Consider the following 25,259-nt stretch of genomic DNA (forward strand, 5'->3'; position numbering starts at 1 on the left):
CAATAAACAAGCAAACAAAAAGAGACGTCAACAAGAAATTTTTATATTTACAGACCGCGAACATTTTACATTGCGCTCACATTAAAACAGAAATATATAAACAAGCAGGTCACACTGATGAAAGGTTTTGACTAGACCTTATTGGTTATTGCTCATAATCATCCCACATCTTTGATCCCAGCTCACAATTCTGCTTTTTAAAAGCAGGTGAAGCAAAAGAAAACAAAAAAAAAATTGAATCTACAGAGATTTGGAAAGATCCAAACTTTTATTGTCACTCTCCCTCGGTGCGCCACGCAGGTCAAAGATGAGAAAACAGTCCAGCAGAGATGAGTTCACATACGAGTTATTTTGTACATCAGAGTATTTTATGCCATATGTTGTAAATAGGATGGCGATGTTCGACATGTGCTTTGTTCCAGCAACTTATGTCAAAAGAATTTGATATAAATTTCCTTTGAAACATCATTTAAAACTGGACATCTTTTCTTTAACATAGATCACATAACTACAATACACAGCAGATGTCGTCACTGGAAATGACACAGAAATTAAATTCCAATTCCGATAACTAAATCTTTTAACTAAATCTCCTTAACATGAATAAAAAGCAAACAAAAGGCTTTGTTTGTTTTTGTTTTCTGTAGGTCCAATATTTTGTTTCTATAAATAATAATGTAACAATAAGCTCATTTCATAATGAGGTGAAATTAGCTTTTTTACCTCTTGAAAGAGTTAAAAACAACGATGTTGAAATTGGTTCAATTTAAAGCTTTTTACAGCCACCAGGCCGTCACCACTGACCAAAAGTTTGATCCTCACAAAGCAGCAAATACTTATTTTTACAGAGCAGTGCGGTTTCTTGCAAAAATATTCACACCCATTGATCTTTTCCACAGTTCAAAGGTCGTTGTGTTCTACTGGGCCGATAGAGCGACACACAGCAGTCAATAATCATTACAGTGATTATAGTGGGCTGAACACATATGTGCACACTTTTCTTTCTTTCTTTTTTTTTAAATAAGTTTATTTGTTTAAAAAAAAGTACACGATTCAAATCTGCAGGGACGTTTGCAGCAGAAACATGACAAAGTGTGAAAAAGTACATGAATGAATATTTTTGCAAGGCACTGCGTGTGTAAACGTTAGTGTGGATATGATACCGACACCAAATTGATCTTAATAAGGGTTTCATATTTTGGGAAATAGCTTTCTAGTGTTTTTTTATTATTATTATTATTTCTACAACGGCTCAATTGAATGTGACACCATTCCTAAAGTGTCCAGTTGAGCTATTTACACTCAGCTTATGTTCTTACTTCTTTCATTGACACACATGTAAAACCAAGCTTGCCATAAACAATGAAAACCGATTAAAGTAGCTCCTCTCATAAATCCCAAAACGATAGGATTAAAGCAGCAGTGAAAAAAAAATAATTATTGGATTTTTTTTTTTTTCCCGCGACTGCTTCGGTTCTCAGCTGCTAAACATCCGGGGCTTTTGGAGGCCTCCTGATGTTTCCAGCGTCCAAAGCCCCACGGGTCACTGCCGAGGCCTTCCTCGCGTGAACTCTGCTTCGGCGTCTCAAGGCTCCCACGCCAGGGTTATCTCTGCAAGCTGGACGGCCTCCGTTCTTCTCAGCCAGGCAAACAAAAGTTCTCAAAAGGCTTTATCGGGACAAACGGGGAGAGTGTTTGCTCGTCGCTGCTGAGCAGATGCTTTAGACACGAGACTGTTTGCGTAAACCCTGTCAGGGAAAACGCTGTCGCAAGTGAAAAAGTCTGGAGGTAAACATTTCTGCACCGTGTGCAGAAATGCTTAGATCGGGGGTTTTCTCAGAGAAAACAATAAATAGGAACATGCAGAAGTTATAAAAAAAAAAAAATAAGTTTAACACTGAGGGAAAGTCGTAAATGATTCTGAACTAAGTATGCAAAACAGGATGTTTTCAAAGTCTCCATTTTTGCTGTTTCTTTGTATTTTATTGATAGCTGACAGAAATGTTCTATGAATAGTTCTTACTGCTAATAAATGATGAGTCTGAATAACTTTGGGCTGGACTGTGAAAGACTGTTGGGTTTATTCTCCAAGCCTACAATCATGATGGAAAGAAGGTCAGCTCTCTTTCACAACCGGGACTTTATCTGCAACATTAGAAACGATCTAAAGTGTTTGCAACCCCCACTGAAATGTACTTTTTTTTCTTCTTCTTCTTCTTTTTAAGCAAAATAGATGTGTTCTGTAATAAGCAAAGCCAAAATTAGTAATTCTTTTCAGTAATGGATGCATATTTTTAAAACATTCAACCCCTTCATGACAAGCATCTTTAGCAGCATTTTGCTTTTATGGTCTGTTCCAAACATAACTTACAGCCAGACGCCAACTTAGATACTTTAGTATCTGCAGCTACCAAACATAACAATTCAGACAGTAACTAGACATCATATAGGGCAGGCGTCCATCCAGGTGAGACTCTGCAATGCTCAGAGAATTTTCGTCCCTGGCGTAGGACACTCTTGTCCTCAGAGTGCTAATGTGGTTCGCAGCCAGCTCAGTGCGAGTCATGGACAGAAAATATGTTTATTCAGTGGGACTTTCATGCTGAAAATGAAATAAGTTAAATATAACCCACCCAGCCAAACAGTCACAGTGAGCAATTGATGACCTACAACGACTCAATATTGACGTGTAAAACCAGCATGAATTTGGGTTTACAGAACCCAAATTCTGTAAATATAAGTTATTTTCCGGCAGATTCAGTCCAAGTTTGTTGTAGTTTTTTAACTAGAGTTGAAGTAGTGAATAGTTTGGTGGAATCGCCCTTTTAGCCATTTTGTAATAGGTCGTGTGAAGGCGAGATACGGTGGCTCTGTTTTAGCCTCGTCTTTGCTTAGAAAACCTGGGACAGAGTGGAAAACTGCTTAAATACCAAGAACTGAAAGTTTGCGCACCTTCTTTCTACAATGATTGTATGTAACGTGAGGATCTTTCACACACACACACACACACACACTCTTTACATTGCAAACAGTGTGTGTCCTTCTTCTTCTTCTTCTTCTGTGTGTATCAGATGAGCCGTGCCCAAACAGACGAGACTGATGGGGTTAATACTGACAGAGACATTTTCCAGAGCATCCGCTGATGATCGCTCACAAAAACAAGCCTGAATGCTCTCAGAATTCGTCCTCGGAGCTGTCAGCCAGCAGCATGGCCTGGTCCTGACAGCTGGTGCCAGGCTCCCAAGGTTGCTGGGCAGGAAGACGTAAACAAGTGTTAGATTAGTAAGAGCCGTTCAGGCAAAGACGAGAAACGGCTGGAACACCGACCTCCGGCTGCCTGGCCTTCCTCCTCTGGTGTTTGAAGCTGTTGCGTCTCTTGCGGTGGAGCATTCGGATGCTGTAGAGGGCGCCGACGATCAGCAGGGCCCCGGTGATGCCGATGCCCACGGGGGCCAACATCCCGGACACGTACCCGGCCTGGAGAGGAATAGAGACTTAAATACTTGCCCTTTCTTCAGAGTAAAATAACGTTCGGTCAGATTGAAAGGAGAGCTTGTGAACTTCAGTTTTCAAGCACAAGGGTGTCAAATCAAAAATCGGAATGTTCAATGTATTGATAAAACCATTAAACTGTTAAAAATATTAATAAACAGCTGTTTGTTTCAGCTTTAAATAAGTGTTCATTCAAATTAAATAATACCCAACATCTTTTCACACTGACCAATATTTTATTTTATTTTTTTTGCAATCAAATCACAAATTCATGGCTTTGTCGTGGGCCAGTCCCACTTGCCAAACAGCACCTCTCTTCTAATTTGGATGAACAAAGAATACAATAATGTGTGAGTTAACAAACTAATATTTTCATGCAATTTCAAATTAGGTGGTTTTGTTAAATGTTCTCATGCAATTTAATGTTTAATTTTTATACTTTGAACTGTACTGACTTAAATAATTGGTTATTAGGTGACATATGAAGACAGAAGGGGGCAGTCTTACCTTTTCTCTGATCAGCTCTGCCCAGCTGCGCACTACAATAAAAAAAAAAAAAGGAAGAAAATGATGTTTACACGATTATCACATCCAGTGGCTATTTATTTAATTTATTTTAGTTTTGAAAAGGTGTCATCGTGCGCTCGTACTCAGGCCTTGGTTGCGCTGGACCCAGACCGGCGGCGGAGGGATCAGGCTGTACGGTGGCTGCGTGGAGGACGTTTCTGGCGCCTCTGTCAGGTCTTCTTCACTGTCTTCTTCCACCGATTCCTCAGAGTTCTCGTTGTCTTCATCTTCATCCAGCTCCTCTGAAGAAAAAAAAAAAACAACAGCAACTGTAACAATTTTGTCAATAAAAAAAAGGAATAATTTTAGAAGTGAAGGTGACTTACCCTCAGACTCCATCTCCTCTATTCCCGTTCTGGTTTTGTGCAGCAGCCGGTGGCTCGCAATGGTTGTTATTGTGTCATGGTGGGATGTTCCTGCTTCAGAGTTTGTGGTCCTCACAGTTCCTGTATCAAAAATGGGCTTGGTAGACTTTGCTTGATGTTTGCGTTTAATGTCAGCTGCTCTTTTTCTGAATATCCAAGAAGATTTCACAAGAACTGCAATTTGCAGTTGACAAAAAAAGAAACAGCAGCTGTGACAGATCTAGAAATGTTCACGTGTTGGCCGGTGAGAGAAGGGAACGGCACAAGGTCCTCCTCGGTGAAGTAGGTGGGGAAAAAAACCCTTATGTACAAAAGTAGAGACAATAAAGTGCCCAAAACACAAGAAAAACTATTTATTGTACCACTATCACTTGAAAGCTTTAGCTACAAATGCTCTTTTCCTTTAGTTATTTCATCATTATTTGTTCTCTGTTTTCAAATTGTAGCCTAAAATACCAGAATTTACACACGTCTTCCTACTTTGCCATTCCAATGACATCGTTTCTACATATTAACTTAGGTTTTGTGATTGAACAAAAACTAAACCAAATCTTTCTAATATTTACTTTTTGACTCGAGTCAAAAAGTAAATATTTACTTTTTACTTTTTGACTCAAGTCAAAAAGTAAATGTCAACCCCCCACTTGATGACTTTGTGTTTTTGTGTTCGTAATGATGTAAAGCACTATGAGTCTTTAATTTGAAGGCTACCGGTGGCTTCTGGACTAAAAAAAGAGTTTTGATTTTTAAGAGTAATTTTTAAAGTCATAAAATTTGTTAGTCGGTGGTGGTGGGGGCTGGGAGGTGGCGAGGCTTTGCCCCCATGGCCTCCCTGTGGATACGCCCCTGGTCGACAGATACTACAAGCACATTCTTTCAGCAAAATGTCGTCCTCGTGTTTAGTACATAAAGTTATTGGTTTTGTCGACCTTCAGATTCATTCATCCCTCCTCACCTGTCCCTGGATGCTCTTCCTCCTGCTCGGTCTGGACCCGCCGCTGTGAGGCAGCGGTACCGGCGCCGACCGGCTCCAGCAGCTCCGAGCCAGACGCCTGCCAAGGTGAAGTCCATTCGGATAGAAGAGCCGGCGGCTCCCTGGACGGGCCGTCGGCGTCAGAGTTCACCAGCCGGTCCGGGTCCGCCTCTGACGTGGGCGGCAGCCTGGTCGCCATGGCGCCGGGCGACCCGGCCGGTGCCCGGGAGACCGCCGCCACCGCCGCTGCTCCGGCCGGTCCCTCCTCTGTGGCGTCTTCGAAAGGCTCGAAGATCAGAGGCAGTGCCTCTGAAGACATGGTGGCCTCTGTGGCCTCATCCTGAGGGAGCGGGACCGCCGTGTCTGCTGGAGTTTAACACAAGAGCAGAAACACAAGGCTTTGCAGAAATATTCACACCACTTGGACTTTATATATATCTTGACCTCTTGCAGCCCAAAAATTTCATGAATTTTATTTGGCAACACCAACAAACTGCAGCCCATGAGATGTAAAACAAATAATACTTAACTGCGCTCTTACTGAGTTTAAGTGCACAACTCACTTTTCAGATTGTTGTCATATTAAATGTTGATAGTTATGTATTATTTCTGTTCGTTTTTACAATTATTGACTCTTTTGTGTTACTGTCACATAAAATCCCCAAAAGTTCAAGGGGTTATGAGTACTTTCACACCACAGAGAAGGTTGTTAACATTTAAATAAACATTAAGTGATTTCTTGATCACTTAATGTTTATCATTAAGTGATCAACACTTAATGATGTGTTGATCATCATTAAGTGTTGATCTGTCACACAACGTGAAGTAGACTGCAAAGCAACACACCATGACCCAATCTACAGAAATTAAAACCAAACTCACTAAAGCCTAAAGCCTATATATTTGTAAATATATCATTAGTCTGGTATTACACTTTTGACTTTTTCTTAAAAAAACAAAAAAAAAAGCATGTTTTTATCAAATTGAGATACAGACCCTTTATTCTCATAAAACCTCCAAAATACAGGCGAATTAAAGCAGAAGAAGAGTGGAACAAAATTCTTAACATAAAAAAACCCCGCAATCAATTCTTATCAATGGTACAACGAGAAGGGGGGTCACTTCTTGTTGATTTGGGTGGCATTTCTGCCCCTTAATGAACCAAATCCACATAATAATAACATGATAATAACAACCTGCCTGACTAGTAACAAACCCTTCCACCAAACCTCTCCTGGCTGGTGTGTCGTTCTTCTCTTTTCCCTTTTCTCTCTCTCTTTTTTTTTTTTTTTTGTCGTAACTTGAGTCAGGAATAGAAAGTAATTAGACTGCCATGAGTCCCAGCTGGGGTTCAAAGTGGAGCGTGGAAAAGCAGCGGCTTTTCTTTCCCAACCATCAAAGCCAAACTCTGCCTCTACACAAACTATATATATTATATATATATATATATAATATATATATATATATATATATATAGTTTTTTTTTGTTTGTTTTTTGAAGCCTTACCTCCAGCTGGTCTCGCCGCCTCGGTCCACAGACTCTCCAGGCCGTCATCTCTGGGCATCATATTCAGCGGTCCGATTTCAGGCAGAAGCAGATCTGGAGGCGAGGGTCTCGTTGGTCCGTCGTGGCCCCACGCCGACGGGCGTGTGGCGGTCCGAGGAGTGACCAGCGACAACGGAGGGACGGGACTGAGGGAGGCCGGTTTGGGGGACCAGAGGGGAGCGTTTGGAGAAGCCTGCGAGGTCGCCTCGGCGTGTCCATCTTGTCCAGATTCAAAGGCGGGCGGCTTGGTCGCGTCTGTTCCGCCCTGTTTGCTCTCTTGGCTGTAGGAGGAGTCCGTCCGCACCGCAATGGAGGCCCGGGAACTACCTGACGTGCGCGCGTGGGTGTTCATGTCGGCGTCCACCTGTTGTCTCCCACCTGTTGGACCCCCGGGCTTTACAAGACCTCCATCTCCGCCCTCAGGTTCGCTCTCGGTCTCCTTTCGACCAGCCCCGCTCAACCCAAATCTTCCACGAGCGCTGACCCCGTTTCTCGCCTGCGTCACTGGACCGATCCCCTCCGGGCCTCCATCTGGGCCAGTCCCTCCTCCCTCGCCCACATCCAGCATGAAGCTGGTAACGCGCTCTTTCTCCAAGGGAGCAGGCTCCGTGGCGCAGAGCTCTTCGCAGGAGCCGTCCTGCGTCCGGCTGTGGCCGGGGACGTACGTGGGGGCCCCGCAGGTGCGGAGCCAGGGCTCTGCAAGGAGCAGCGCCTGGAGAATGGAGGACATCATCATCATCATCATCTTCTTCTCTGTGTCTTCTCAGCGCCTGTTGACAGACAGCAGCGAATTAATAAATGCCAGCAGGCTTGAAGAGAGGTGGGAGGGACGGCTGTCTGTCTGCTGGTGGCTTGTGGGGTTAGTGCGCAGACATGAGGCTCCGGCACAAACCAGGGATGACGAGGCGGAACATAAAACTTCACTCGAAGGCACTTTAGTGAGACGAAGGATTTTTAAAAAGCTGCTTTGAATTGCTTTAGGCCCTCAAAGAGTCTTATGTTGTTTTACGCACATCCAACCAGTGAGGAAGATAACAGCCATGCCTGTCGCCTTGAGGTGACACAACATGCAGTTTTACCACAAGACAGTAAATGTCGGTGTCACGTCATCACAACAATGCTTAAACAGCACAAGATTTACAGTCAAACTAATTAACTTCTTTTTTTTTTTTTTTTTTTAGCTTGTTTTAGTTCTCGGTAGTTGTGGTTAGTTAGAAAATACAGAATATTTTTTTGCGCGATGAGGAAGAAATCTCAATTTAGATTTTTCTTTGTGCGCGCGCGCGCGTGTGTGTGTACGCGCGTGCGTGTGCGTGAGGTTGCACATTCATGGCTTCGCCCAGGTAGTGGAGATGGGAGTGATGAGTGAGTGAGTGAGTGAGTGAGTGAGTGAACGAGGTGAAAATAGAGGGAAAATAGGAAGGAGGAAGATGAGGAAGAGGAGGGAAAGTGGGAAACAGATGGAGAAAACGTGAGGAAATCTGACACAGCAATCCTCAGCCCCGCTGCTATAAATAGCTCCAGGTTTTCTCTCCTATAGGATCCACTGGAGATGCTTCAATGCAGATCGTTGCAATATAGAAAACACACCCGATACCAAATGCGAAAGCTAATCCCAATTTGTGCAATCTTCCCTTTTTTTCTTTCTTTTTTTTTTTTTTTTTTTTTGCTGTCTCAGGCAAGAGGAACACATATCTCACCCCCATCCGATGCAGCATAAGATCAATGCTTCGATCAAATCCACTCTCCACGCCATCGCAATCGACTTCGATCAATATAATCGATCAGCGCGCGCGTGCTCGTGCAGACCACCTCCCAGACCACCTGACAACATGACCATGCCAGCGTCTGGACTGTAAACAAAATCACCACCCCCTCCTTCTGCCCCCACTGCGGTACTGAGACCCATTTCTCCAGCGTGACGGCTCCGAATCAGCTGCCCCCGACCCCACAAGCTGCATGCGAGGGGCTCCGAATCAAAACCCAGAATACCTCTCAGAGCTCATGGCGGGTCTTGATGGTCTCTCTCTCGCGGTGTGTAGGAGAATGCCAGAGTGACGCTGCGTCACCGAACAGCGGCTGGATTCAGCGTGGCGGAGGAGTAGAGCGCAGACCGTCTCTGTCCGTCTGAACGCTGTCGACCTTGATTCTTAATTATCCCTTATTCCGTGGTCATTCTTCGACAGGCGGACCGTGGCGCTGAACGGGCAGCTCCTCCGCCTCAGAGCGCAGGTGGTGGTGGCGGCATCATGCTGTGGGGTGGGGGAGTCGAACTGTCAGCAGGCGCAGAGATATGGAGAGTGGTGGAGAAAGATGGAAGGAAGATTAACTTGGCGACAGGTAAATCACCCAATCAGAGCAAGAAACACACACACACACACACACACACACACACACACACACACACACACACACACACACACACACACACACATACAAAGGTTTAGATATGCACGTGTGTTTAAGTGATGATTTCTACATGATAATAAAACATAGAAGTTTGTGGTTGTAAAAAAAACGTGTAAAAAACCAAAACCAAAACTGACAAACAGTTTACAACATGATTTTATGCACATGCAATCAATTCCCTCATATATTTGAATTATCATCTAAAGTTCAATATTAGGGGCTCAGATAAAATGAAGTTTGATTTATTTATCTATTGTTAATAACTTGCTTTGGCAGCTGTTAAACGGTCATAAGTGTTTGCGTCTGAGGAAATGAGGTCAGCTGTAACCAGGACGCCAAACAGGTGACGTAGCAAAATAAGTCAGCCTGTTTGAAGGCGTGGAGCTTTTTATTTTCTACTGATCCCGGGATTTGCATCATAATTGCATCTCCAAACCAGTTTTCAAGGCGAGATCAGGAAAGAGGAATCAACAGCATTTTCCCTTCTTTTGGCAGATTGTAGAAGAGGAACGTTGCCAAGACGACAGATGCGTTTCAGTGCTTCATGGAAACTAGAGATTTATCATGAAGGATTTGCGTTTTAAGTTTAAATCTGTGATGTATTTTCTTTTCTTAGATGACACGTTATAAAGTGAACAATACTATTATAAAGTGACATGAATTCTTCCCTGGCTCGAGCATGTTACTGAGTTTCTGTTTCTCCCAACTGGGCTTTTTCCCTGCAGTCCCTCCGGTCAGTGAAGAGGCTAAGAGGAAGACGACAAGCTTTTTTATTATGCGACGCAAAGCCGTGACTGTTAGCGTCAATAGATAAAAAAACATATTCTGAATTAAAATGCCATTATTTGATGGGTTGGGAAGCGGAGGAGAGAAGACTGCCATTGTGATTGATTTAGGAGCAGCATACACAAAGTGAGTACGCGTTGTTAGCAAAACAGGCTACCCGCCGCCAGGTTAGCATGCTAATATTGTCGCCCATATTGTTGACTTTCTCGTTATTACGATGTATCAAAGATAAGATGAATTTAAATGTTTGTGGCTAGCAATGGAATTGAGCCATATATATTCATGTTCATGGCAGGTATGGAGTTCTTCTCATATGCTCAGCCTATTAGCTAATGCTAACGTAGCTGTAGCTGACGCTTTTAGCTACAGCAAGGCGGAATTATCAGCAAGCCAAAAAACAGAACCCTTCAAAATGCCATCTGTTTGGTTTAACGAATCTGGGATGTTTTAATTATCTATTTTTTACATATGTAAGCTCCATTATGTACTGTCAGTTTTTTCCCAATTAGCCTAAGCTAACACAGCTCCCTAAAAATGTTATTCACATATTTATTTAGCAGAGAAACTGACTTGAAGTCACATGCAGATCAATTGGGCTGCTCTCCTCTTTTATACAACGATTCCCTTTGTGAGTCCAACAACATAGGACATAGAGACCTAGTGTTAATTTGTTGAATGCAGATAGTTTAAAATTAGAATCGTTCGTGGTACTTTTTTTTACTGATTTGGTAATGTTCAACTCCCATTCCAGTATGTTTTTTTTTTCCACTGGGTGCACACAGTACTTAGAAAATTGTGGAAAAAGATTGCTTCATTTTTAGAACATAATAACAGTGGAACAGGTCAAAGTAGCGAGCAAATCTTTCTGAATTTTTGTTGTGTGATATTATTGTACTGTAAGAAAATATATTTTAAGATTCCTCTTTGTAATGAGTGGCAGAAGATTTGTGCCACGCACCCATATTGAAATCAAAAGAAGGCTTAGTTGTAAATCTTACAAAATTTGTCATATTTATGCATGTACATACCAGCTTTGTTGAAATAAAAAAATATGTTTTTTTTTTTGCAGATGCGGCTTTGCAGGGGAAACGGGGCCCAGGTTCATAATTCCGAGCGAGATTCGGAAACCGGGACAACAGCAGGTAACTCTCGTGATTTACTGTAACTAGTCAGTGTGTGGGTTAGCAACATGTGTGTCCTAATGGTACGTGCTGTCTCATGCAGGCCACCAAAGTGGTCCAGTGCAACATCAACACAGAAGAGCTTTATGCCATCCTCAAAGAGTTTATCCACATATTGTACTTCAGGTGACGTGCTTTTCCTGCAACGAGTGTGCTTGTTTCAAAACTGTTGTGTTGTTACATTAACCGAACACCATAGATAACTCCCAGCAGCGATGGGGCATTGTAACTGAGTTATGCAGCCTCATCAACTTAGAATCTATGCCTCATCAGGCACCTCTTGGTGAACCCTCGCGACCGAAGAGTGGTGATCATCGAGTCCATCCTCTGTCCATCCCACTTCAGGGAGACGCTCACCAAGGTCTTCTTCAAACAGTTTGAGGTACCACAAGATGCAACCATTGTTGTGACAGATGCTTGGTGTAACAGTTATGATTGTAAATGCGATTGTTCAGTCTCTCCGCTTCACAAAGCTGTACGCGCTCACTTGTAAATGAATGGAGTGGAAACATATCTGATGCTTCTGAGTGGCGGACATTTGGTCTCGGGTTTAAACAAAGTTAATTTTCTATTTTGTTTTTAATCCAGGTGCCCTCTGTGCTGTTCGCCCCCAGTCACCTTATGGCCGTCATGACTTTAGGCATCAACTCTGCTCTAGTGATGGACTGTGGATACACAGAGACATTTGTGCTTCCTGTATCCTGTACTTATTTTTGGTGGTGTTGAGTAATCCAAAACAGCAAACGGCAAGACTGTAAAGTGATGTTTTAAGCTGATTGTTTAAAGGAAAACAATGAGATTTTTGATATTTGTTGAGCTTGTTTGTAATCTTGTCGCAATAGGGGTTTCTCAATCACATTTTAAATTCAAATGACCTCAGAAATTTCTATTCTGATGATAAATTTTTTTTAAGGTTAATTTTGCTTACAGAGACCTTTTCTTCATTGTTTCTGATTGTGCTTTATTTTGGATATTTAAAACACTTCCCAGTTACAGTGTTGAAAATGGTTTTAAAAGTACAATATTATCGTTTGTCGCCGGCAGTACAATAAATGGTAATGTTATCGATTATCGTCCAGCTAAATGTATCACATCAGTAGATCATTTAGCATAAATCCAGAGCAGTTTTACACTTTGACAATTCAGTTTTGTGACATAGCATTTACTTATAACATTAAAACAATAGTCTACTTGTGTTTTTCACCATATTTCACCAGCATTTTAATTGTAAGCATGAAGGTTGGGATTAATTTACTTTCTCCGTTTCTTTCGTGAATAAGGTTGTACTGCTCTCTCTTTTCTTAAAGCAATAACCAAGATTTACTCCAGACGCTTTTCTGAAAACCTTAACTTTGCTGCATTAGATTTATGAGTGCACGCCGATCCTCCCGGCCTGGGAGGCTCTGCCTCTTGGGGGAAAAGCCATTCATAAGTCAGTACCTCATTGCCTGTTAATATTTCATTTTGCACTTACTTCACAGTGGCGGTTCTGCCTGTCATGGTTAATTTAAAACGGCGTTGTTTATCGTTTCCGTTGTGTTTTCTTATTGCAGAGAATTGAACGGATTTCTCGTGGAGCAGTGCACCGTGGACACAGACACCACCACTGGGCAGAGCGTACCGGCCGTCATCGGTAACGACCGGCAGCTCAGACTAAGAATGTCTGCGACCCATAATGCATCATTCACTATTCATACCAAGGGCTTGTTTCCGCTCAACGTTCCCGTGAATGCGTTGCTCTTGTTTGTAAATTATGTATTCACAAAGTCTGTGTTAGCGCTTCCTCTTCAGAAAACTGTATTCGTCAATTGATGATAATTAAAAAGATATCATGCTGAATAATTTCCTAAGTCTTAGCGAAAATCACAGCAGATCCCGAATAAATGTATTGATCCTTTTTTCCTTAATTATGAAAATAAAGACTGATACTCTGCAGCAGTCGCAGCTGTTTTTGAATTAAATATAACACCAAGTAGTTCTAATTAATCTCTGCAGCAGTGTCAGTTTAGATTCACGTCATAAATATAATTTAGTGATGCAATAAAAAGTGACGCATTTCTGTATTTTTCTCAGGAACCATCCCAGAAGAAACAGTGGAGGACATAAAGGGTGAGTTTAGTTGGCACTTTCTACTTTCCTTAATGAAGATCATTGGCCAACTACTGCATTTTGTAAGAGACATAATATTTCAGCCCCAAAAATCAGCATTTCAGAGTCGCATAACTCAATGTCGAGGCATTGCTGCTGCCGTAATTCTATCACTGGACGGTTTATACAGATTGGTATTAAGACATTGTTTCTGCTTAATTCTCTTCACATATCCTGTTAATAGATGACCTAACCTGTCTGCAAGTAACACCTCATTCAGAAGTCTGAGTAGATTGTTGATGTTCACGGAAGTAGCGTAGTGATTTATGTGTGCTGCTTTGTTTCTTGCAGCCAGAACATGTTTCGTCAGCGATTTGCAGAGAGGCCTCAAGATCCAGGAGGCCAAATTTAACCTGGATGGTACGGCTGAGGTAAGAGGAGTGTTTGCTGCGCCGGTTTCACTTCACTGTTTTAGTTCCTCAGAAAGTTTGGATGCAAAAAAATCCAAAACAAAGCTAAACTAAAAGGACCCTAAATGTCGTGAGGTTTCCTCTGTGCCTTTGCAGCGTCCAGCCCCTCCTCCGGATGTCGACTATCCTCTGGATGGAGAGAAAATCCTGCATGTTCAAGGATCTATTAGGTAATCTTAAGATCTTTTCATCTGGTTTCAGTTTTTGCCGTTTTATAACAACTTAAGCAAGTTCTTGTGGTACTTCTCACTGAAGAACGTGTCAATTATTGTCTGGACCGTGTCGTTTTAGAGACGCAAAACTTTCAGTGTAATATTTTGATCCTGATTTTTAGGATCACAATGCGATTCAGAAACCCAAATTTTAGATTTAGTCTAGAAATGATAAATTATGTGACTGACAAGAAGAAAAAACTGTAAATAAATATAACATTTATTTAAAACAATCATGAAAGGTTCCATTAGTTTATATTTAAACAAAAGTAAGTTTGTGCATAAAATTCTGTAACTTAGATTGCCAGTAGTAGGTCAGCTTGGCTGCATGGCTTTAACTTAAATTAGAAAAAAATGTACAGTTATTTTGTCCGGTCTTGCAGGGACTCAGTGATGGAGATTCTGTTTGAGCAGGACAACGAGGAGAAAAGTGTGGCGACCCTGATTCTTGACACCCTCGTAAAGGTCATTTAATAAGCGCAGCATATCCAACAGATGTTGCAGTTTTTAATTTTATTTATCTATAACTTGTGGAAATATTTTTTCTGTTTTTGTACTCAGTGCCCTATTGACACACGCAAAGTGCTTTCCGAGAACCTGGTGGTGATCGGAGGCACGGCCATGCTTCCCGGCTTCCTGCACCGCCTGCTGGCTGAGATACGCCTCCTGGTGGAGAAACCCAAGTACAGCAACGTGCTGGCTAGCAAGAACTTCCGCATCCACTCCCCACCGGCGAAGCCCAACTGCACCGCCTGGCTCGGAGGTACTCTACAAAAAAGCATTTTCAGTGTTATTTCCTGCTTTCTTGCTGACTCTCTAAGTGAGCAGATTGGGGAAAAAATGGCTGTGTGGAGAAAATATTTCTTCAAAATCACCATTTAGGAGAAACGACTCAGTCAGCTATTTTTCAGAGTGTTCTTTTTGGTATCTGTTGTTCCCTCTCTAAACTTTTGTTTTGAATTTCTCCTGACCCGCCCAGGCGCCATCTTTGGGGCCCTTCAGGACATTCTGGGCAGCAGGTCGGTGTCCCGGGATTACTACAACCAGACTGGACGCATCCCGGACTGGTGCTGCTTGAGCTCCCCGCCTCCTGAGTCGTTTTACGAGGCGGGGAAGACCCCTCCTCCACTGATGAAGAGAGCGTACTCCATGGAGAAGTGAAACATAGCCAGATGGTTTTTCACTCAACAGTTCGGTAATCTTTAACATCGGGACACTTTCTCAGATCGATGTGTTGACTTCACACACAGATTTGGAATGTCAAGTAGGCAAGACTTCAAATGCTAATTCGTATCGTCCTGGTTTGCGTGTGTGTTACTCATAAATTCCCACCATAATGATTCACTTCGACAGTAAATGCAGCAGCAATCCCTTATTGATTTGCAGTTGCACATACTGACAGACATGTCATCGGTCACAATGACACGCTGCATGTGTGTCTTCACACTTCAGTGTTTTCATTGGAAGTGAATCAGGAGAAATTCTGCTGAAGTCAGCAGAATTGTTCAAGACGTCTTGAAAGTGTTGCTTATGTAGTCAGATTGTTATGACTGTTAAAATGAAGAAATTACCCATGGAGATCACAAACAGTTTTCACTTATTTATTGTTTCTACCTTGTTGTTGGAGGTTTTGGATTGTTTTTACCCATATGTTAAAGCAACTCTGGATGGATTAAAATGTAGATAAAGAGTGTTGACTGAAGGTAAAAGGTTTGTTTTGCTTCAACACTATCATTAAAGGCGTAATCCACAATTTAGACACTCTTGACAATATGTGCAATTTGCTTACGTACCTGATAATATATTTACGTGTCTTGTTTTTTGGGCTATTCAGAACATTCCTTTGAAAACCATCATAAATACAAATAAATGTCCAGAAATGAGTCTAATCTGGATTTTGTGTTATTTTGTTTTAAAGTCTAAGAATCAATCTTTCATAAACCTTATTTACTGATTGTCGGGTATTGCCTAAGGACACCCAACGTATACCCCGGAGTATCGTAAGCCTGGCGGGCTACCAGGCTTTATTTCTGTCCCCACCAGGCTTGGCATTGCTTCCTTTTCTATTTTATTTTTTTTTTTTTTATATTTGCATTTTTTAAGACTTTATAGTTGGTGTTCCGGTCTTTCAATCTTTCAATAATGCATAATTATCAAGTAATATTTTCAAATTTCCTGTCAACTTGAAACATTTTATAACTCAAAAACACGACGCGCCGCTGGGTGAATGACTGCTCTTGCGCCCAACCACTGGGCTTAGCAAGTTTTCGGGGGAAAACCTGCCAAGTCCACAACAGCAAAGATTGACGTTGCATCTCATATTTTAAAAGTAAAATGACATTTGCTGTAAATCTTCAAACTTCCCAGATTGTCACTGCTACATATAGACCAATGTAATGTAATGTAACACCTTCCAGACAAGTGACCTTTTGTATTTTTGTAGCCTGATTTGTTGTATTTTTTTGTGTCACACTAGAGTCCGGTTGGTGTTATGCAAACATTGAAGAACATTTATTTTGACACAAATTATAGGGGTCTAATAAGCTGCTGGTTTAAGTAGTACTAAACATTTTAATCAAATAAAAGCCCATTTTTCATACATCAAAACTGTTGTCTGAAACTTTGAATATGATCTTTTAGTCAGTTGGACAACATGTTTTAAATTGTCTTTTTTTTTATTGGCTGTCTAAAATGCCATTGCTTTTAGGTTCCCCAAGTCTGCTTCTAATGACTCCTTCCAGTGAAGCGCTTCTGAAATAAATATTTCAATGTTTACATTGTAAGTAGTCTACGTTTGTGTAAAATCAATCCAAGATTTTATTTTGCCACCTTACACCACAAACTTATATTGTCAGTAAATGTCACGTATATCTTTCAAAGTAGACAGAACATGTATTGAATAAATAGAGAAAAGAGATAAAAAGCCAAGAAACCAGATGAAACCATTGCTGCTGCAGTGTGGCAATCAGATCAGCTGAGTTAATGTTAAATCCTGGATTATAAAAAAAAGAGATTCCTCATTACTGAAGTATTGCATAACCAGAGACATGCTCCAAAAGGTTTACTGACTGCAATAGTTCCAGATATTTTTTTTCCCAATACTTCAAAATACCCATTTTTATGGCAAATGTGCACAAAACCTTAGTCAATGTTCCCCTAATGTAAAAAAGAAAACAACACAATTCAGTAACTGTTAGATTTTTCCTTCAAATAACAAGTGCATTTAAAATTTAGATGCAGCTGAAAATCTCATCCTCACACAAAAAAACTTTTAATGAGAAATACTACTTTTTCTTCTTCTTTTTTAATTTGGCATGTTTTGTATTTCCAATTTACGCTGTTAGGCTGTCAGTGGAAACACGCTGTCAGCTGCATGTTGTTCGGGTGTGGCACTTTCACACAGTCAGGGGTGGAGAACAACAAACAGCCCTGCGCTGACTGGAGTTAAATCTCTGCCTTCTTGAACAGAGTTGCACCTGTTTGGCCCTTTTGGGTCTCGTAAATCACTCAGCTCTGTTACGTCAGACCACTATGGGGCTGGGAGCCAGTAGCACTACCCACAATGCATCTGCGGCAGCTTAAAGTGTGGGAATTTGGTTAGTATGGAATTTTAATCGCGGACATAAAAACAATTGACGGAGCATCACGGCGATGTAATTCTGATTCGGACCCTGTTTGGCTCTTCTAGTCAGAGAGGAAGGTCTTTCTGTCATTTTCCTCCCAGGCTTCTCAGTGTGGTCCTGTTCACTGTGCGCCCTTTTTCAGGTGATTTCATTTTTCAGCCATGGCCTTGCTCTCGTGCAGCTGTTCTGTCCCACCTGCTGCTCCAGCTGAGGACACCCGTCCTCCGACTGGAACTGGGACCTGATCCGCACCGCGGTTCCCAGAGGCGGGAAGCAGCAGCTGCCCGACTGACCTCTGCTTTTCCGGCGTAGACGGAGGTCAGGAATTGTTTTCCCTGCTACGTGGGTGAAGAGTAAGGAAGCGTCTTTCCAGAAGATTTTGTAAATAATTCATAATAATCTGAAATGGGCCAGAATTTGAATATTAAATACTTTCTTTTCCCATTTCTTCCCCCCCACCCCCAAGCAATAAGGGGGTTTTTACGGTAATTGTCATTCCCCTGGACTTTTTAACCGTGCCGATTAACTTCTACAAATTTTTTCCATTTCAGCTGATCAGAGTTGGGGAAAAAGTGAGTGGATACATGAACGTGGTGGGTCTGACCCAGAAAAGCTGAGAGAGCTAAAGCAACTGAAAAAGCTGCCGAACTAACCCGATATGTTCATCACACAAACTTCGACCTGGTTATTCCACCAAATATTGATTTCCAAACTTTTGCTGAGTTTAAAACATTAGTTTATAAATGAATATCAACTTGTTTCCTCTGCATTATTTGAGGTCTGAAAGCGCTGCATTTTTTTTTCGCTATGTTGACCATTTCTCATTTTCTGCAGATGAAAACAAAGTCTTTGCTTGGAATTTCAGAGACACGCCGTCAGTAGTTCATAAGACGCAAGAGCGACGTCCATTTCACTCAAACACATCCCGACAAAAAGGAAAATCAGAGAAACGACACCATCGGCGCGAGTCGTTTCCAACTTACAAAACCTGACATGGTTTTCAGGGCAGGCTGCCATGGAAAAAAACCCCAAAAACCCTGCAACTCATTTGCTGCTATGAGTAGACCTGGTCCACTGGTCTGGCAACAAAACCCACTTCTTCCCTGCGTGAGATTGCACCAGGCTCAAATGCCAAGTCGTCAGAAAATGTCAACAAGACCACTAACTGTGAGCAAGCAGAACCTCTCTCTTCTCAGACATCCATCTGGTAAAAAACACCAAACTGTTAACAGTTTTCAAAAGTCTCCTTGATTAAATCATGGCTTCTCCCAAACCTTTTGGTTCAAGCAACATTTGAGAATCCTTTCTAGTTTCCGAAAGTCAGGACGGGCAAGAACATGTCCAAGTCTGTGGCAATAAATACATATATTTTTTTTTACAAGCGCAGGTTTTGTGTAATGAGCGCTCAAGTTGACTCAACAGCAGAGTTTAACGGTGATTGCGGTCAGATGGCCCCATGCCTCCATCTTTGTTTTCGTCTTTGCGGCTATCGACTGCAACAACAAGTCGGCCCAATTACCCAGCAAGCAGCACTCACGCTCAGCTGAGCTCGTTCTCAGAAGTGCGAAAAGCAGAAAGAGGGAACAACGTGTACACTCACGCAAAGCGTGCGCTAAACCTCCACAGTCACGCACGCCGTTATCTCCAATGGAGCGTCGCTGGATTCGGCCGCGTGACGTTCCTGCGGTCCAGGATCAGGTCACGAGGTCGAAACGAGGAGCTCGCGCTGCGTCAGTCAAACGAGGGCTCGGCGTTTTCACGCGTCGTTAGAAACAACGACGCTCTTTTTTTTTTTTTTTTTTTTTTACATGAGATGATTTATTGCTAACACGGCATCAGAAATCATTAGGTGATGACGTATTGGTGAAAGCACGCGCCACGATGACCATTTTCCAGCTTGGACGAGTCTCGACAGACTCGACTGGGAAAAGGGAATAAAACAGGCAGAGCCCAGTTCAAGCCACGTTTGCACTTTTCCGACCCTCGGGATGTGCGGGGCTCTGCAAAAGTGACGGAGAATTATGTTTAGGAAAAAATAAATAAAAATAAGGTGAGGCGTAGCCTATAAAAGAAAGTGGGGAGGATTAAATGAGATTAGGGTTATAGGGTCCAACAAAAAAAAGAAGGAATTGATTTTGGTATCCGAAATCAATTCGTCTGAAACAAATGAGCAACCCCACCATTTGCAAACCGCAAAAATGAGTAAATGTTACTGAGAAAAAGCCCAAATTCAAAACACAACAGCAAAAGCCTGAAAAGAATCGTCTAGATTTCCATCCAGTTCCCATTTACTCCGATGCCCTTAAATAAAATTCAGCTGAATCAGAATATTGGGAATTCAATAAACTACAAGTCGTGTTTGTCCTGTTGAAAGCTTTGACGATAACCTTTGAGCATGTGTGAAACATACTTTTTCATTCTAAAAATATACATTTTTTTAATAGTCAGATGTTATCCAGTCATGTTAAATGTCACGTCTGCATTTAACATAGAAAAGTGCTGACTTTTCAGTCACATTCCAAGGCATTTAATTGGTCTGTAATGTCAATAGTAGAAATCTCCCTAAACAAAACACCTGACAAACTTGGCCAGAAGAAAATAAATCTGCGTAAAGACAACAAGCAGACCATGGACGATGCTTGATCGGCCCACTTTTTACCCAAACTCTCCAAAGCTGCTTTTGAGTCGCAGGTTTCACCGGTCACGAGTCAGTGGATGGAAGCTGGCGCAATCTCGTCTGAGGAGACGTCACTTGCTCAAATTTCTAAGAAATTCTGAGCAGTGGTTTCCGCTTAATCACTCGCCGTCCATATAAACCCTCTCGCAAACCGCGGCGGCTCCATTCTCCAGGCGTTTCATGGCTTTCCATTTCTTCCCGACTGCCTGGAAGACAGGAGGGCAAAGACTCGTCCTCCTCAGTGGCGCCATGTATCTCCTGCTGGTTCCTCTGCTGCTAATTCCAGTCCAAGTGAGAGTTTTTTTTTATATTATTATTATTTCTTAATTTTATTCACAAAGCTCCCTCTTTTCTCCGTGTTTCTGTTTTTTTTTTTTTTTTTGGTGCGTTTTGACTTTTCCCCCCACTGTAAAGTCGACGTTTTCAGGCTCTCCGGGTTGCATGAAGCAGCTGAACGAGTCTCTGTGGGATTATTTACCTGATTTCACACATTTTCTCGGATATTTACATTTTTCGTGACTTACAATGACAAACTGTATTTTTGGAGCAGATATAAAAGTCTGACCTCTGGGGTTGCATGTGGCCCTTAAGACCCTTCATTGTGGCTCTCAGTAACTTTGGCCAAAAACAAATTGACTTATGTTTTATGTAATAACAAGGTGGTTAAAATAGCTAGTTTAACCAGCTTTTGTGCTTTCTCTGCATAGTTGTTTTGCAACAGAACAATACCAGAAGTGTAAGAAACATTTGTCTTGTTCTGTCGTTTGTTTAGTTCTGTGACGATGCTGCGTTTTGCATTTATTTCGAGAGAAGGAATTAGTTCTCTTTTTTTCCTAAAAGTTCATTTTTTCTTCTACTTTAGAGCCTTAAACAGAAATGAGATTTGGCTCAGTCAGAACACCAACTACTTCTTCACTTTTACGACAGGCATCTAGAAAGCCCACAGCATCACAGATGAGCTACCGTGCTTTACAGTCTTTATCTTTTATTTCATGGTGAACCCAATGGGAGCGTTCATTGCCAAAACAAAGCTTCATCTTAAGTCTCATTTGACCAAGATTTCCATTTAAAGACCCAGTAATACTCCACAAACTTTATGCTTCTGCTACTAGAACAGAAGGTATTATTATTATTATTATTATTATTATTATTATTATTATTATTATTATTATTATTATTATTATTATTATTATTATTACATGTTTTTTTCTTCTTCTTCCAAATCAATCAAATGTTGAGCGTCGTTGTTCCACCACCACTAGAGGGAGCTGTGCGGCCGCTGGAAGCAAATTCCTCAAACTCCATTTGCTGCACGCTGGTTTTCCCCCTCGCAGAAATGACAAGCGACACACATTGCTCTGGAAAATGATCTTTTTTTCTTTTTTCTTCTTTTTTTTGTTTTTGTTTTTGTTTGTTTGAACTTAGGTGCTCAATCTTCCAGGGAAGGAAAGGCCAACGGGTAGGAACGACACACTCATTTATTCTTGCTGATATAAGTGCGTATTTTTCACACCATAATTTTCTACCCAACATTTATAGTTTTTTTTTGTTTATTTGATTGATTGTTTTTTGCTTACTGAATAAATTTAGTGCTTTCTGTAAGAGATCTACCTTTTTAATTTGTCTTAAGTATATCTGTTCCGTTCTACATTTTATCCTAACTTTATTATTATTATTATTATTATTATTATTATTATGTAGCAATGGGATTCACGGAGGTGCTAAACCAGAGCCTCTGTCGACCGATCGAGCAGCACGTGAACGTGAACGCGGAGTTCCCTGGCGGCGTGGAGGACTTCTACATCCCTCACTGCGTCTCGCTGTTCCGCTGCTCCGGCTGCTGCATCGACGAGGCTCGGGAGTGCTACCCCGTCGCCGAGCGCAACATCACCCTGGAGGTGAGGCGAGAGAAGCGCGGGGCGCGTTCGAGCGCGGCCGACCGCGCGCGACGTTTCACTCTCCTCTCCTCCTACCTGTCTCCCCCCACCCACACCCACCCCCGCAGGTGAGTCGCTCCAATCAGGTCGTCAACCTCACCTTCGTGGAGCACCAGGAGTGCGGAGTGAGGTAGACTGACGTCAGACACGGCCAGGTTGAGTTCAGCTTGATGTAGCACTGGGATATTAAAGTTGTTCTCCCTTTCAGGCTGAAAGAGCATCGAGACAATGCAAGGTCAGCAAATGAAAGGGTTTTATTTACTTATTTATTTATGTATCTTTTGGGATTTGAGCTCATCTGTGACTTTGTAATGGTTTTTGTTCCTCCTCCACAGCGAGGAGGACTCTCTGAGGAGGAGGCGCAGGAGAAGGAGGCAGAGAAGGAGAAGATGTGCAAAGTAAGCCTGACCTTCCTCCCTGTTTTCACGGCCTGTGCTCGGCGTCCGGCGTCGTTCTCCTTGACTCGTGAACAAAGCCTCCAAGACTTTAAAAGTCATCGCGTGTCATCGCTTTCGAGGCTCACGGTCACTTCTAAGGCGATGAGCCTTGCTGCTCACCGCTTTAGAGGACGTTTGGTCCAAAGACATTTCCAGAAGGTCGCAGACACGTTGTCAAATTGAGCCGAGGAGAAACGTTCCACGGATCTAAAGTGGCGAGAAGAAATCAGTCGTCTGGAGCAGATCAACAAACAGCCACTCTACAGTGGCTGTTTGTTGTAAGTTGCATAGAAACTACTTGTTGCCATCAATAAGCTTGACGGAATGATGTCAATGCATGTGCGAATGTCTGGTTGGATATTTGAACATCCTATGAAATAAGTTTGTTTTTCTGACTTTAAGGTACAGTCCGTGTATTTTCACCAGACTGATCCATTTCCAGTTCTGACACCATGGCATCATCCACATTTCAACCATCTACTGACTGGAGAAATTGGAGATAGTTCTAGCGATTATTTTATTTTTTTTGCTGACTTCCTTCCTCCTCTTTGTGCATTTCACCAGAACCACTGGGACAGAGTAGAGCTGCCCCACTTATGGGTCACTGCCGATTTTCATCAAGTCTGTCGAAACAGAAAGTGGCGAGAGGAGAACAGAGGAAGCATTTTCAACCTTAACCTCAGTAGGATCTACTTTATCAAGAAAATAGAGTCAGTAATACACAGAATCTAACAACTAGAACTTATTTACCAATCATCCTTTTAACAATACTGTATATTACAACAAACAGAACCATCTGGCAAACGGTGCAGAAGCCGTGCAGATTTCAGCCTTTATTGGTTCCTCCATCAATCAGATTTTAAATGAAGTAGGCATGTGGGTTCTCGTCACGCCGCCGCTGCTCTGGTCTGATTTCCTGCTTTGTTTACTCGCTGGGATGTACGCGAGACTGTGCGATACTTTATTGGGCGATGTGTGCTTCTGGTTTTATTGTGCGCGGCGTATTTTAATGGCTTTATTTACCGTGTCATGTCCAAGTGAAATTTTCCCTTGGGGACAACAAAGTGTACATTCATGCGACTTTTACTGTGCCCAACTTCATGTCGTATTAAGTTCTCTTTCTTGACTAAACGGCAAACATTTTTCAGGTATCTTAGTGGTCTCTTCTGGTGCTAAGTAGCATCTCTATTTGTGGTGTCACTACCAGCGATTTTCCTTTCGGGGGAACAAGAGAGAGAGAGTTTGAGGAATCTGGGTCAACAGCTTGCAGCTCTGCCTGCAGGGCGTCGCCAGCTCCTCTGCTTCACAAAAGGAGAATGCAGCAGCAGAAACACACGCGTTTTCCAAACCACTTCACCTGGAAGCTGGTTATTTTTGGGCTCCGGGTCACTGGCAGGGCACTGCTGAATTCAACAGTATGTTTGCTTTCCCTTGAAACGTATGGATCCCATCACTCACACGTGTCAGAGCGATCATATCGCTGCATTTAAATGCAATTTAGATCCATCATCTCCTTATAGACTCGCCAAAAAGTGCCTTGCAAACACGTCCACCGACTTTGAACCTTTTTCATTTGTCGCGACAACTCGAAACTTCAGTGTGAGGCTCTGTGCGATGGATGAACACAAGGGATTTATCAGGTTTTGATGTTTTATGTGAATCTGAAAAGTGTGACCTGGATTCAGATTTGTACCCCACTCAACAGCATTGCACAGGCACTATATAAAAAAGTGTCTGAAGGCGTTTCCTGTCGCTTTTAACTGTATATACAAAGAATATTTTACATGCTTTCTGCAGGAACACACTGGATGTTTTATAAGTGAGTAAGAATCTGAAATCTAGTTGGAACAAGGGAACAAAATATGTTATCATGCAGTTTGTAGCAGTTTGAATTCATTTCCATGTCTTTTGTCTTTCCAGGTGCCAGTTTTCTGTCTCGAAGACGCATCTTCCTTGAGGCAAACGTCATTTGGGATCAATATTTCCATCCTCTGTACATAGATAACTTCCTGCATTCATCTCACCGGAGGCCAGTTCTTCTTCTGCAAGCTTCTCTTCATTATTTATCAAAGAAAAAGGATCAGCCTTTGATCCTGGCTGCTGCTTGTTTCGGACCAAAGTCAACTCAGTCTTTCACATCGAGATATTCTCACGTGCCGTTTGGACGATGTATGTAAAATACAGAACACAGAAGATGTTTATTTAAGCTCTTTTTTTATATATATATTAATCAGTTGTTAACACAAAGACAATGAATGACGTACAATCGGCAAGGCGTGTGTGTATTATTTTTTCAAAAGTTTTATTTAATTAAATGATGAGTTTGGTGAATAAAAATATATGTAAACAACAGTGATTCTCTGTGGCCTTTATCTGAGACATTAAGAGTGTTTAGATAACCCTTGAGCTTTTTCACATCTTACACCTCATATAACAACACCAAACTTCAAAGTATGCTTGTGATTTTATGTGGGCATAATTGAAAATAGATTAAAG

At 41.9% G+C, this 25,259-nt stretch overlaps 3 protein-coding genes across 7 annotated transcripts; 2 read left to right on the forward strand and 1 right to left on the reverse strand.

The window, feature by feature from the left end:
* Positions 1-22: 22 nt before the first annotated feature.
* Positions 23-9,047, reverse strand: LOC129369053 (armadillo-like helical domain-containing protein 4). Of its 3 annotated transcripts, none has more exons than XM_055044350.1 (8): positions 8,936-9,047; positions 6,905-7,713; positions 5,380-5,763; positions 4,386-4,505; positions 4,143-4,301; positions 4,000-4,031; positions 3,328-3,477; positions 23-3,249 (listed from the first exon to the last, which is right to left on the reverse strand). In XM_055044350.1, the coding sequence occupies exons 2-8, from the start codon at positions 7,686-7,688 to the stop codon at positions 3,175-3,177; spliced, it is 1,704 nt and encodes a 567-aa protein (XP_054900325.1). In that variant the 5' UTR covers positions 7,689-7,713; positions 8,936-9,047; the 3' UTR covers positions 23-3,174. The 3 variants fall into 3 exon arrangements, with proteins under 3 accessions (XP_054900325.1, XP_054900327.1, XP_054900326.1); XM_055044352.1 differs by having other exon boundaries at positions 5,380-5,760; positions 8,936-9,042; XM_055044351.1 differs by lacking the exon at positions 8,936-9,047 and adding an exon at positions 8,644-8,806.
* A 145-nt stretch (positions 9,048-9,192) lies between these two features.
* actr10 (actin related protein 10) lies at positions 9,193-15,978 on the forward strand. Of its 3 annotated transcripts, XM_055044359.1 has the most exons (15): positions 9,193-9,283; positions 9,629-9,695; positions 9,848-10,264; positions 11,208-11,280; positions 11,363-11,445; positions 11,593-11,701; positions 11,908-12,015; positions 12,684-12,751; positions 12,873-12,952; positions 13,393-13,428; positions 13,759-13,838; positions 13,974-14,047; positions 14,473-14,554; positions 14,651-14,852; positions 15,069-15,978. In XM_055044359.1, exons 3-15 carry the CDS (start codon positions 10,188-10,190, stop codon positions 15,248-15,250), a joined length of 1,254 nt encoding a protein of 417 aa, XP_054900334.1. In that variant the 5' UTR covers positions 9,193-9,283; positions 9,629-9,695; positions 9,848-10,187; the 3' UTR covers positions 15,251-15,978. The 3 variants fall into 3 exon arrangements, with proteins under 3 accessions (XP_054900334.1, XP_054900335.1, XP_054900333.1); XM_055044360.1 differs by lacking the exon at positions 9,629-9,695 and having other exon boundaries at positions 9,211-9,283; positions 10,078-10,264; XM_055044358.1 differs by lacking the exons at positions 9,193-9,283; positions 9,629-9,695 and having other exon boundaries at positions 9,717-10,264.
* A 107-nt stretch (positions 15,979-16,085) lies between these two features.
* Positions 16,086-25,094, forward strand: pgfa (placental growth factor a). The gene is made up of 7 exons (XM_055044365.1): positions 16,086-20,680; positions 21,815-21,848; positions 22,091-22,287; positions 22,395-22,456; positions 22,535-22,561; positions 22,662-22,724; positions 24,684-25,094. Exons 1-7 carry the CDS (start codon positions 20,570-20,572, stop codon positions 24,718-24,720), a joined length of 531 nt encoding a protein of 176 aa, XP_054900340.1. The 5' UTR covers positions 16,086-20,569; the 3' UTR covers positions 24,721-25,094.
* The last annotated feature ends 165 nt before the right edge of the window (positions 25,095-25,259 follow it).

Source organism: Poeciliopsis prolifica, unplaced genomic scaffold (genome assembly GCF_027474105.1).
Source record: "Poeciliopsis prolifica strain line A6 unplaced genomic scaffold, Auburn_PproV2 SCAFFOLD020, whole genome shotgun sequence".
Classification (NCBI taxonomy): domain Eukaryota; kingdom Metazoa; phylum Chordata; class Actinopteri; order Cyprinodontiformes; family Poeciliidae; genus Poeciliopsis; species Poeciliopsis prolifica.